The 14,363-nt window shown below is 39.4% G+C and overlaps 1 protein-coding gene across 3 annotated transcripts in view; it reads left to right on the forward strand.

Annotated features, from left to right (window-relative positions):
- Window positions 1-497: 497 nt before the first annotated feature.
- Window positions 498-14,363, forward strand: part of UNC79 (unc-79 subunit of NALCN channel complex) — a 161,997-nt gene continuing 148,131 nt past the window's right edge. For 2 of the 3 annotated variants that reach the window (XM_090272125.1, XM_090272127.1), the window contains exons 1-4: window positions 498-627; window positions 8,636-8,728; window positions 13,401-13,456; window positions 14,117-14,246. In XM_090272125.1, coding sequence (XP_090128251.1) covers window positions 540-627; window positions 8,636-8,728; window positions 13,401-13,456; window positions 14,117-14,246 — 367 coding nt within the window. In that variant the 5' untranslated portion in view covers window positions 498-539. The remainder of the gene's footprint in view (window positions 628-8,635; window positions 8,729-13,400; window positions 13,457-14,116; window positions 14,247-14,363) is intronic. The other variant, XM_090272126.1, reaches the window with a different exon arrangement.

Here is a 14,363-nt window from a genome sequence, read left to right on the forward strand (position 1 = left end):
ATAGGCTGGTTTTATTTCCAGTCCTGCCTGTGACTTTTCTAAAACTTCCAGTGAGAAAATAATTTCCCATCTTTGTGCCACAGTTATTCTGTATAAAATGTAATGGAGGTAAGAATGCTGGAGGGATTTCAGGATTCGTTATCATATGGAATGTGCTTCTAATTTATGCAATTGAGGAGCAATACGAATACCTAGTTTTGCTAAAGATTGATCAAGGATTGAGGAAAAGCTCATGAAATAGATATTATATTCCTTAATGCAGCCATTCGTTAGTCATTTATTGAGCAAATGCCGTGTACTCACTATACTGAGCAGTAGGTTTTAGAATTCTTAATGGAAAAGGAACAATAGCTGCCTACAGTTTAAATCAGTTCGTGAAACCTTAGAATGTTTCCTTAGCCTATTTTGTTAAATGGCCAAATATTCAGTGACTGATTACTCCATTTTGTTTTCTAGATCTTGGACAGTCGATATTTTATACAACCACGTGTTTGCTACCCTTTCTCAGTGACGATATTTTGAGTACTTTGCCCTACACGATGATATCAACGTTAGCCACCTTCCCTCCATTTCTGCACAAGGATATTATTGAATATCTTAGCACATCTTTTCTACCGATGGCTATATGTAAGTTCAATCTTACCCAGTGCGAGATTATTTTTAGATATTGTACAAATGGAAATTGCTTTTGCTGTTTGAGGCTGTAGATTTTCGAGATTATAATGAAATCACTTGCTGTGGACATATGCTATGATTTAAATTCAGTCATTTCAGCATGAATATTATGGTGAAAACCAAAGACGTGGAAGACAGTTATACCTTAGAATTGTCTTATTCATCTAGTTTGATCGTATGCAATAGGAAGAAGGAATATGCCAAGGCATGGTCTATATTTCCTGCATATAAATGTTGGTATTTTTTGCCTCTTGAGAAAAAAAGGTGGAGAGAGTGTTGCCTCAGATGTAGGAATTGTTATCTTTTGCATTTGAAGGCAGTAAGGTGTGATGAGAAGAGCAGTGGATAGAGGCAGGATATGCAGATTCTAGGCTCAACTCTATCCCTCTAATCCTCTGAGTGACGCTGGGCAGCTAATGCGATTGAAACACCGTCTCCAGAATGATGATGGCATCAGCTTTCTCTCCCAGGGGTGTCATGGTGATAAAGTGAATCAACATTTATGAAAACACTGTGACCAAAGCTAAGGCTTAAGCTCATGTGCAAGGTACTGTGTGAAATAGGAAACATTTACATTCTGTTCCACTTTTTTAGATGTAATTCTTCAGACTTTGTAGGCATGAACGCAAAGAGAGAAAAGAAGTTAGGTTGTGGCTTTTATGATCAAAATCCTCCAAAAGTATTTTTTAGAGAAATGCATTATGAATTAATCTATGTCTTAGTGAGTAATCTGAAAAGATTATGGCTTGAGGCCTCAAGTAGATCTTGATTCAAATCGTAACTCTCCTACCGACTAGCTGTGTGACCTTAGCCAAGTTATCTAACCTTTCTGTTTCATACCTGCAAAATGTCAATAGAATAATAATAGTAGTTGTTTCATGAGATTGTTGCGGTAATTGAGATAATGATTACCCTAGAACATTGGTAAGGTGCTAGCAGAATGTGTAATGTTAGTAAGTGTTGGTTTATTTCTCTCTGTCCCTCAACTCTTGTTCTATAAAAATACCTTTATTGGTCACATTCAATTACTAGTGATCGTTTTTCACCATTTTAATGTTATGCACTTATGATCTTATTAAAGTTGTTGCTCTATAAAGATATGTATCTTTGAGCCACATTTATGTATTTTATAGTCAAGTGTAATTTTAGCTATGCAATTGTAATTTTCATGTCTTCTAAGCAAAGTGTCTGACTTCTGCCTAAGTGATTCAAAAAAACTAGCAGCCTGATTAGACCATTCAGGTAATAGGATATTTAACCATTGTCTTTTTTTCTGTTCTGTGTAACTGACAAGCACTTTTTTATGGCTACAGCCTTAGAATTGGATAGCCATTTAAAGAAGTATGTTAACTGTTAAAGTTAGGCATAGGAAATTTTTTTTAAGAATAGCAGGTGAGGCTGTATCTTTGTAATAATTAATTCAACTTATTGTATTTCTAATTTTTAGGAATAAGTTAATAATGTTGGGAGAGGCATTGAATATATCAGGTCTCTGAAGTTATACTTAAGACTGATCATGCATTGTGACAGTTGGCACTTTGTTTCTTCACCCTTGATTGATTTCTACTTAACAGAAACACAGACCCCAAAACATGCCTTGCGGTCACACTGAAATTCTAACTCATTTCAATGTGTGAACCATGGCAACTAAGGAGGGAAAAATAGTAAATTGAGTTTACAACATATGTGTGAATTTTTGTGGAGTAAGTTGCTGTTCATTTAATGGTATGAACAAGTTGCTAATGTCTATGAGATTCCATTTTTATCAACCGTAAAGGAGGGGTTTGGAAAAAATGTTCCATCTCTAAGGTTATTTCTGGTGTTAATAGTCTAGGTTAAATAACATCAATATTATTTCAGGTAGGAGACCTATATCTCCTGCTAACCCAGTTGTTGATCTGGTTTATTTAGTTCATTGCTCTGGTTTTAGTGGCTTAGTTCTGACTGGTTTCTCTTCGCCATTCCTGTGGTTCAGTAATAGCCAATCTTTATTATCTTTAAATCTTCAAAAAATAAAAATACATTGTGATACTGACCTTAAAGTCAAATTCTATTAAATGGTTTGGGTGTTTCTTTTGTACTTGTTCCTTCACAAGGTAGGTTGATCCGGCTCTAGATGAACCATGTTAAAATGAGTTGATGTGAGGATGTGTGTCTGTTGCTGGCATCCTTCTTGTTTTTCCTTTTTGGAAGTTGTTTTAGGGTCTAGAAATTATGATCAGAACAAGAGAGGAGCGTTTAACTTCTTCCAGAATATTTTTATTTCAGGGCTGAGGTGTTAGGATGAAGGGTGTTGCGTTTTCTGAGTACTTGAAAAAGTCTTGAAAACCAAAAAGCTTTGATCTCTTTGGTATGGTGTTCACAAGGTCAAATGTAAAACAGGGATAGCTTTTAGGGTGTTAAGTGATTATATCCTTAAGGGTCCAGGAGATGATGTTCTGAGCTCTGAGTGGGTCTAATGAGGTATCGCAGCTCTTTCAGGTTAAGAACCATGAATGTCTTCAGTGGTGTCCTTCATGCCATTTTTGTCAATAAACCAAGTACCGTGCTTTTATTTTAAGTAAGTCCTTTTGAGGTGCCATAGAACAAACTGCAGCTTATTACAAAAATGTCCTTTGACATAATCGTTTCTTTTTAAATCCTTCCATAAATAAGATATACTTTTTATACCAAATTTATGCAATAAGCCTTGCTTATAAAAAAATATTAAGGAGTCACTAAGAATTGAAAAAGTCATTTGCATTTCACCATGGAAACCTCTCTTTTTCTGATAAAAGAGTCTGTGATTTGTGTTTGGAATATGGAGGTTGGGAAGATGGCACTTTGGCAGAGAAGAGAAAAAGCTGATCTCGGATGAACACTAACTGATGGAGGCTGTGTTAGTTCAAAGATAATAATGAAGCCGAGCAATTATTTCAGTGAAAGATGCTTCTAGTGTATCTTGGTAGCCAGGACAGTGCAGTCTCATCTAGTTTCTTTTCTAAGTTAAATTTCTCCCCAGAGCTATTTAACCTCAGGAAAAAATAAAGGTTCGTTCAGATATTTGTGTTGACTCAAAAGCAATTGTCTGACTTAGTTGAATATCTGGTTTCAGACCATTGACCCCGGAATCATTTTTTGTTGCACTGCTGTTACAAAGGGTATGTGTTATGTTCCTGTGATCTTCCAAAATCTAATAAATATATACCAAAAAAGACAGGTACAAACTAACTCAAGAGCCCTGGCTGGGTATCTCAGTTGGTTAGAGTATCATCCCAATGTGCCAAGGTCTTGGTTTGATTCCTAGTCAGGGCACATACAAGAAGAAACAATGAATGCTTGAATAAGGGGAACAAAAAATTGATGTTTCTCTCCCTCCGTCCCTTTCTCTCTTTCTCTAAAATCAGTAAGTAATCCTTTAAATATAAAATCTGTTTTATTGGCAAATGATGGTTTACCTGAGGTAGACCTTACTGTACTTTAAGTGTTTATTGGTGAATCGGGGGAATTGTTCTGAAATAAGAATCCAGAAGAGATGAATTGTCCTTTGACTACTGACAACTCTCTTAACCTGATCAAACTTTAGTTTCCTTAGCTGTAAAATTGTGAATAATCATAACGTTCCCTGATTACATTCCCTGTTGGCTGTGAAGACCATGGGATAATGTATAGGAATGACCTTTGAATATTGTTTGTTGCCCAAGCATATAAACAGACCAAACCCATAGTCAAATGACGGACGTGCCAAACTCCATTGTAACCAATTCAGTATCCCGCTCAGATTCACATGTTGTCCCAAAATGTTGTCATCTTAAATATTGCTTGAGATAAGGGGCCGTCCTCTGGGGCCAGGCATTGTATCCCCGGAGTTCGTTGTATCCTAACAATTGTTAGAACGGGTTTTGATCTCATAGAACCTCCACAGTGTAAATCTTTTAAAGCCGCGTAGACTTTAGGGCCCTGTGTCTTAATCTTCCCGTTATGTTGAACTGATACGCCCTTCTGAAGGCATAGGTATCTCATGCTCCCTCCCTATCTCATGAAACACAGTCACCTCCGGTACACAGAGGCCACGTGCTAAACCACGAAGGGCCGTCAGGCCATGCACAGGAAATGCCTCCATTCTGTGGCAGAACTGGCGCCGGAACGTGTTCCTTCTTCCCGGGTGACCCCATTACCTTTACCCCTTAAAAGCGTATAATGCTAACGGGGTTTATTTAAATACTCCAATGTAGACCACATGTTACCACCATCTCTCATCTGGATCAGTCCAGTAGCTTCTGAAGTGGCCTTCCCGCCTCTATTCCTAGCCCTCCTGTGGCTGTTCTCCACCAAAGTCAGACCTAATCTCCAAACGTGCAACTAGATCGCGTCTCTTCCCTCATCAAAACTGCCTAGTAGCTTGCAGTCACTGTTACAATCAAAATTCAGGGGCCCCCTGCGATCTGGCCCCGCCTACCCTCCTGCTCTGTCACTGCCTTGCCTGTGTCCAGCCTGCACACATTGGCATCTGTGCACTGTCATCAAGGTGCCAGCCTTTTGCCCTGGCTCCAGGCTTTCCCCTCCATCTCAGAAGCCTGTCTCACAAATGGTCACACGGTTTGCTTCCTCGCTGTTCAGGTCTCAGCTCCAGTAGCGCAGCTGCAAGGTGTCCTTCCTTACCCTCTGGCTAAAGTAGGCCCTTCTGTCACTTTCTGTCTGTTTCTGTGCCCTGCTGCGTCTTTGTTCTCAGGTATTTGCATAGAACAGCGTTGTTCCTGAAACTTTCTGCATGGCTGGAAATGTTCTATAAAAGTGCCTGCTGTCCGGTGCAGTGGCCACTAGCCACAGGTGGCAGTTGAGCCCTTGAAATGTCTCTTGTGAGACTGAGGAACTGAGTTCTTAATTTAATTTAAGTTAAATTTAAATAGCCAATTTAAGTTAAATTTAAATATGGCTACGGCTACCATATTGGATAGTACAGCTCTCGCATTTGAACTCCGTAAGGACACAGACCTGCCTGTCTTGTATATAATTGTGCCTCCAGGGACTCGAACGGTTCCTGGCATAGGAAGTACTGAAAAAAGACTTCCTGAGAAGTGACTAGGGCATTGGCTGTGAAGTCAGGTGACTTGGGGTGCAGTCCTAATAATTAAGTTGGTGTTCTCATGAAAATAATGTGATTTCTCTTTTATAAAATGGCTTTTCCCATATATATATATATATATACATTTTTTTTTTGTGAGACTCATATAAGAGCTGTCCACGATATTATATTAGGAACTGTGAAACCTAGGAACAGATTAAAGAATTATTATTGTTCATACAGGGTGGGGGTGGTGGTAATGGTTATTCTCATGGTGCTGAGAGGATCAGGGGCTAGGTCTGAAAACTTTTGATTGTATTTCCTGAGCACAGTATTAGTGTAAAATTAAAAAATGTTGACGAATTCTCTTCTTCCTTCCGTTGTGTGTAGCCGTGGCCTTTTGCAGCCTCATGGGGACAAGCAGCACATCTGTTTACATCATGCTTTCTACCAAGATTCAATAAATGATGTGTGCCTGTGTGCGTTTATTAAATTAGAATTGTGATGATTTTATTCAGTCTGTTAGAAGGCTAAGAAATTGCAAGGCACCATCTGTTTATGTAATAAGTATTGGAGCCCATTTCCTAGGGCTCGAGCCAAGGGAGAGCTGTCGGCTTTGTGGTTGACCATACTTGAGGAAGAGCATGGGTTTGTAGGGTAGAAGGGACATCCAAAGGTCACTGAGCCTTGGGCTCTTCCATAAATAGACTTTACCTAAAGCATCCGAGGCACTTGGGCACTTCTCCCCCTTACAAAGGCCTCCAGGCACAGGGGTTCTTGGTCTTCCTTAATAGTCGTTTTCATTTTTTGAAATGCTTATTATTAAAAAGTTTGAGACAGATTTAAACAAAGGTGAAATCCAAAAGGAATGGATATATATATGTGTGTATATATATGTGTATGTATATATATATAAACTGGTTTTTGAGACCTTCTTTTCCTTCCTTAGTCAGAGGGTACCAGGGGCCTGCAGTTATCCGCCCCCCCCCCCCACCTGGACACCTTCCTGAGTGTTTTCTGTGTTATTGCTCGTCTCTCAAGTGTACTTCTCAAATGGAGGTCCAAGGTTCACCTGCACTTGACGTGCTTATTAAGTATGGAACTTTTCCGTTTCCAAACCGAGTTAGGCCCTCTAGATATGGGCCCCCAAATGCTGAATTTGAACAAACTCCCTGGCTCAGGTTGGAGAACAATTGCATCTTATTCTTTAGGATTTGGTTCGAAGTCTCTTTTCCTTGATTGGTCATATTTGCTCAGTCAACTCTACCGTTGAAGAGCATCTTTGTATAATTATTATAACTTATTTATATTGTATAGCCAAACTAATTTATAAGTCTGAATGTTTCCTACTTTGTGGGTTGACAGCAGCCCAGCTGCAAATGATGAATACAAGCAAACTCAGGTAAATGAAACTTAACTATAGACCTGTTTTGTTTGTTTGTTTATTTCTGTAAAGGTATTGTAATGGTCACCATTTATTGTGATGCTCTAAGTCTTTTATGTAAAAAAAAAAAAAAAAAAAAAGGATCATGGTAAATTTTCTTTGTCTACTTTATGATAAATCTTTTATTAGTGTTTTAATGGTACTTCTAGAAATGTGTTTTATGATAAGTTGTCTTGTTCTTTTCTGGGTGTAGGTGAGACATTATTCCCACATATTATACTTTAATATAGAAAAAAGTAATGTAAAATAAAATGAAGCAGGTTTGAGGCTTATTTGCCCTTTTTGGTTATTGTCCATGTTCATGATCGTGTCCATGATTTGTAGAAAATTGAGAATTGACTTTCTGAGGGCGTTACACTCACCGTACACTGTTCTAGTCGCGCTTTCTTGACAAGTTGTCACACGAGCCCAAATACAAGGAGAGGTTTCTTCTACGATTATCCCTGAAAAAAAGCAGCTCATTTTACATTTGAATCCTTATAAAGTTTCTTCTCTTGTGGGTCCTCCATCGATGACTGTGTTTAGAATAATTAAGTGCTCTTTGGAGACAATATATTACCCTGAATGACTTCAGTCGGTGCTAGTTTTGAATGTTTATTGGGGTTACTGGATATGTTCTGCTAAAAAAGAAAGAAAGCCACTTAAAGATGCCTAAAGTGGTCATCACCTTGAGAACACAGTTGCACAGCTGTACGAAGAATTTTGAAGAAACTGGCTTGCTGTGTGATTAATGCTTGTGGCACAGGATAAAATGTTTAGCAGCAGCGTTATTCATGGAATCAAAAAGTGCTATGTTTAAAACAACTCAGATGGATCCAGAGATGGTAAGCTTTGGGAAACTGTTCTAAGAAGGTGGTTCTTATGGTGATGAAGATGCTGATGGTTAAGTAACTTGTGAAGGTTTGAGTAAAAAAATTTAACAACATGTGACAGTTGAAATGATTTTTAAATTAACGTACAACTTTTTATAATATATGATTTAAAAATTGTGTAACTCCATTAGTAAGGTACCAGTTATAAGTAGGTTACTATTTTATTTGCATCTCTAGAACGTACTATATTCCAGTCGGGTTCAGCAGCTTTTTATTTTTACTTTCTTACGGGGATAGCCTTCAACCTGCCTCTATACCTGGGACATGAAGGATTCTGCTTTTCCTTTCTTTTCCACCCAGATACAAACACCTTGGGAGCAGAGATCACACCTAAGTGTAGCTCTGCAAAAGCCATTATGTCACATTCGGGGACTGTTCCTGCCCCTGATAGAGTCTCACTGAACGCTGGCTACTGATGGTGACAGCTGTAGCATTTGTATGCCAGGGCAAATCTGTGGTTTTATTTGTGCAAAATGTTCACTGATTTGGATGGGATTTTAAAAACAAAGTTTCTGCTCAGCTCTCGTGCTCTAGGCAAAGTAGCAGACATGTATTTATAGAGAGATTAATTGTGTCTAATCACAGATCTGTTGGTTTCAGTGGGCTCCTCAAGGAGAGAAGGCGTTCCTGCCCATGTGAATCTCTCTGCATCATCCATGCTGATGATTGCGATGCAGTACACATCGAACCCAGGTAGGGGAGATTCGGGTGGCCTGACTGATTCCCAAACCAGTGATTCCATAAGACATCACATGAGCAGGCTGGAAATTCTCACACGAGAAGAACTTCTCTTGGTGGATAGACGAGTGGAGATGTGTCACGAAACAGAGTTTTGAGTTGAAATAAATTTCCCTTGCCCATCGCTCTTAGCAGTAATCTTACAGGCTAGTGGTACTTTCAGGATGTTTGAGGACACAGTTTTAGAATATTGACTGGAAAGTGATTGAGCATGGGTATACAGAAATAGTTGAATTAGAAATATAAAATCACCTGCAATTCTAATTATTAAAGAAAACCATTGTTAGTAATTTGTGAATTTGCTACTCTAATGCCACACAAGTATCTCTGAACATAAATCTTTTACTACATTTCTGATTATTTTGTTAGGATAAATTAATAAAAGAGGGATTAATTGGCTAAAGGACTTGAAAAATTTCATTAGTCTCACTAATTATATATGGAAGCACACTTACCCTGTCATTGAGTATTATAAAATTTGTATAAAGTTGGACAGGTGAAAAATAATATCTCGTTTTGATCTTCATTTTTTTGATTACTAGTGATGTTGGACAGGTTTCATATGATTTACTTTGTTTGGTTTCCACTCATCAGTTCAATTGCAGATGAACTTTGGGAAACTGACCGCCTGTTGGGCACATGCTAAGATACGACAATTTTTACTTTCATTTAGTGTTTATTTGGAAAGTGAAAAGATTTGATGACACTGCTTTCAAGCTTCTACTTAATTACATAATAAATAATAATTGTATTTTGACTCAGGATGAGGAAAAAAGTATTTTTCATTTTAAAACCTAATGCTTCCAGCGTGGAGTATCATTCTTTAAATATGAGATCCCTTATGATTATTATATGCATTTAATTAAAATGTATCTATTTGGAAGTTATATCTCACATCTCACTCTGTTTGGTTTCAAGTACCCTCAAAATGTCATTTATGTTATGTAGTATGTTCTGGAAAAAAATCCTTCATTTGGAATCTAGTTAATGGAAGTCACATCGTGAGGCTTTGGTCCTAACTTCTAAGTTGCAGGGCAGTAGAGCAGTGCAGGTAAGATCACGTGCTTTGAGGTCAGGTGTATGTGGGCCCACCTTTGAGCTCACCTGCCAATTGCCCAGTTGCCGGTAAACATAACCTTGAGTGAGTTTTAACCACCCTGAGACCAAGTGTCTTCATAAAGTTCCTGTAAAATGGGAATAATTCTTCCTGCATGACATTTAAATGTTGTGAGAGTTTAATGAATTAAACCTATGTAAAGTGCTTACTTAGTATAGTGACAGGCATATTGTAAATGCTCAATAAATAGCAGTGGGATTGCTACAATCTGCCATTTTCTTCTTGGAGTTGAATGCTTCACAGGTAGATCACTGTGATCAGATAGAATTATTTCTGTTATTTCTAAGTCTGTATCTTCTTCTATTTGTGGGGGAACGTTTGTAGCCAGAAATTAATTCTACAGTAAGAATTATATTTGGAACCCCAAACCAGTCTTGTGATGTGTGTAACTTTTAAGAAGTGAGGCGATATCCATAGGGAGATACCAAGTGGTAGGTCATCTAATTGTTTGAATTTCCCTTGGGGGAGACAGCAAGAGGCAGCTTGGTCCTTGCAGTCTTTGTGTATCAAGGATGGAGTACAGACCTTGTTCAGCTAACAAGCATCTGTTGAGCAAATCTTCTGTCCATGGTTCTGTGCTGGGTATGGGGAAAGCCATCAGAAATGTAAGATACAGTGCTTGCTATATGGAGCTTATCTCTAATTGGGAAGATTAGGCATATTCACATAAATCATTACGTTACAATATAAACAAGTATGTGAAACATACAAAATAAATACTATAGATAGTGTTAATTCATCAGAAAGTGAGGACTCAATGGATTAAAAGGATTAGGGAAGGCTTCATGCACCTTGAGCAAAGCATGGGTCTTAAAATATGGATAAAGTTTTGAGTGATATGGAAAGTAGGGCCTTCTGGGAAAGGAACAGCTTAGACAGAGGGACTCTATTCATGGGACTGTCAGTGGATTACTCTGAACCAGGGCCAGGTAACAGACACCTGGAAAATGGCCTGGAACACCTGCACTCAAGAATTCACTGATGGCTTAACAACAAAATTCCAGTTCTAGAGGGTCATCTATATATTCAACAAATACTCAAGGACTATGTACTATGTGTCAACACTGGGGACATCGCTGCTAGCAGAACAGAACTGATGCCTGCCCTCACCTCATGAAGCTTATCATATGTTAGTTGGTGGGCCGGGGGAGAGAAGACATTAAAGATGTTAATCAACTAATTATAAAAACAAATGTAAAGTCTCAGCTGTGAGAGGAGCTTTGAAAGATATGTGTTGTGCTACGAATCCCTATGGAAGGAGGTTGTTCTTTTATTGAAGACGTCGGGAGGGCTTCTCTTGGGAAGTAACTGAAGGATGAGTAAGTAGCATTAACAAGGACTGCAAGGGGCGGGGCTTCAGGCAGGGAGGGAGTCTGACAAGCCAGTGGGACTGAAGATCAGTGTAGCAGGGCTGCCTCATGGGAGCTGAGGATATAGACTTCTGTGCACCAGAACACGTGGGATGTTGTCGGCTCTGTTTGGGAATCCTGTGCTGGTCCCAAGTCTAATAGGAAGGCACTGAAGGACTGTGAGTGGTCATGTGTGTGTCACCCAGGCTGCAGTTGAGAAAGGATTAGAAAGGAGCCAGGGCAGATGTGAATTGACCCATGAGGAGGCCATTGCATTTGTTGAGGCATGGAAAAGGCAGAGGTAATTGAGACTGGGAAAAGTGGATGCATCTGAGAGCGACCTGGGTGTGGTGGGTTTGTGGTCCCATAACTGAATGCATGGCTGGTCTACTCATTGAGAAAGGGGACACTGGAAGGAGATGACCAGGCTTCTGAGGGAAGCTCATGAGATCTGTTTTGGACATGCTGTGTCCAAGGTGCCTTTGAAAGACATTTAAGAGGAGAGAGTACACTTTGGACTAATATATTGTTATATGTCAATTACATCTCAATAAAGCCGGAAAAAAGACTCCACACATGACTTCAGTAATAATTCTATAAGTCCAAAACACAAAATTGAAAAAAATCAGCTTACCTCAAAAGAATAGGCAATGATAATCAGGAAGTTGTATTATGAGTCTGGAATTCAAAATAGAATTCTGTGTTTGAAATAATGAGCTTTGAGCCTACATGTAAGTGTCTAGTGGCATTCATTGAATTGCCATGTAGATGGTCACTGGAGTTGTAAATGAGTGTGACATTGATTACAAGAGCGCATAGAATGAAAAGTGGAGTGGATTTATGACCCGGCCTTCAGGAACTCAGTAGCGAATGGTCCAGCAGAAGAATACACTTGCCAAGGAGGCGGAGAGGTTGTATCTGTTAGGATGTGTTTGGCTGACTAACAGAGGCCTTAAATGACAGGAAAGTTTGTTGTTTACTTAGCAAGACAGCTCCGTAGAGTCAGGGGCTGAGATGGCATCTTTGTGTTTCTCTTGAACTTCTCAGGTTTGCAAGATGGCTGCCACAGCGAAGGTTATATTGCTGTGCAGCTACATCCACACGCAGGTACTAGGATCAGTCAGGGCAGTTGAGCAATGTGTCCTGGTGTGCCTATTCTCTGTCAGCAAAGAGAAAAAAAGCGTTCCCACGTGCTCCGGCAGATTCTCTCTTAGGTCTTGCTGGCTAGAACCGAGTCACACGGCTATCCCTTGCTCAAGCTCTACTGGGAGATGGGCAAGGTAAAAAGTGGGTGTTCACGGCAGCGGAGTAGCAACAGTAGTGGCTGTCACAGGTAGTAGTAGGGGGTCAGTTGTGAAGTCAACGGGAGAGAGGGTTTTAAAGAGAAGATAGTGGCCAGTACTGAGTGCTGCTGACGGACAAGTAAAAGACAGACTGAGAGATGGCTACAGACTTGAACGACATGGAGGTCACTGGGGACTACCGCGAGATCTGCGCCCGTGACACGACAGGGTCGGAAGATGGGTTAGGGAAGGTAAGAACCGGCTCTCTAACTGGGTGAAAGTGTCTTCGTTCTCTACGCAGGCACAGGCAAATCGAAGAAGCTTGCTGTTGTGTCACGTTTAAGAATTCCTTGACAGATGAAATTGACAGTCAAGTGATAAGACTCCCATTCTAATCCGTCTTTCTGTCTCGGTGTCTGTCCAAACGTGGGCAAGATAGGAAGCCAAGTCCCAGTTTCCTACCTGCAACATGGTGGTTAAGAGATGATACACATAAAGCTCTTAGCACAATACCTGGCATACTGGATGATCAATCCATGTGGCCTTTTATTATGATCCTATTAGGCTACTTCTCCCCCTGTGTCATCCTTGATTACACTGGTAGAAGTTTCCGTTGTAAAGGTGTGATTGCTAGGGAGTTTTCTTAGTATTTCCTATGTTGATAAGATGAATAAAATATACTTCTCAAGGATCTTGGAATAAAGCTTGATAAAGTTAAGGGCTGATATGATTTTATGAAAAGTTTGAATATATGGAAATAAGTAATCTCTAATTTAATGATTAGAGCGAAAGTCATGCTAATATAGTTTATTATATCTCAAACGATGTCTTATCTGGTATTTACATTTCTTGTTCAAATTACATTTTCTTCCTTACAGTGTATCATTGTCAATTATTGGAATGCCTCATGAAATATAAACAAGAAGTCTGGAAAGTAAGTTTTGGGTCACATTTAACTCATAGCCACAAACTTAATTCATGTGATATATCAATAGTAAACATTGTTTGCATGTCAAAAGTATTTTTAAGCCAAATTTATCGATGACTTGTTATTTTGGTGGGTAGAACCTATAATTTCTTAACTGGTTAATTATTTATTATTTAGAGCAGGAATGATCTTGAACACAGTGGCTTGACAAAAAAAGTAATAGATTCTCTCTTATTCTTGGAATTTAGCAAATACTATGTTATATGACAGTTTTATTTAATTTGAAAGGTTGGTTGAGAACCTGTCTTTTCTTCAAACGGGAGATGTGAATTACCACGAAATGTGTTTTAGGAAAAAACATTTTTAAATGCAATGTTCAGCAGACTGGCTTCTGCTGTTCGAAAATCTGCGTTTGACATTATTCTGAGTAGAGAAGAATTTGTTAGATGATAGTGTACTTAGGAACGTGCCCTGGGGGACTTACTTACAGGGCCTCTTAATAAGTACCTAATAAAAAATGTTTTCATCTGATCAAATCCGAGAAGCGCATCTGGACGCTGAGATTCCAGGGGAATTCACCACCTCAGCCCCTCCGTTGACATTTTCACTGCTTTGGTCCTGTTGAAGGAGCTACCCACGTTAAAATCGTCTTCCTGTTTCCTTTAGGACCTTTTGTACGTGATAGCCTACGGGCCGTCACAGGTGAAACCGCCCGCTGTGCAAATGCTGTTCCATTACTGGCCCAATCTGAAGCCTCCTGGGGCAATAAGCGAATACAGGGGCTTGCAGTACACAGGTAAGAAGAGAACAGCCCCGTGACACCCCCTCTGTGCTTCTCCTGTGCTGTGTTTGCCTCACCTCCTTCTCTATCTTTTTCTCTTTCTGGATTAGATGTGTGCGCCTTTCGACATTG

This window comes from Furipterus horrens, unplaced genomic scaffold (genome assembly GCF_987537825.1).
Source record: "Furipterus horrens unplaced genomic scaffold, mFurHor1.1.pri manual_scaffold_3, whole genome shotgun sequence".
NCBI classification, from domain to species: domain Eukaryota; kingdom Metazoa; phylum Chordata; class Mammalia; order Chiroptera; family Furipteridae; genus Furipterus; species Furipterus horrens.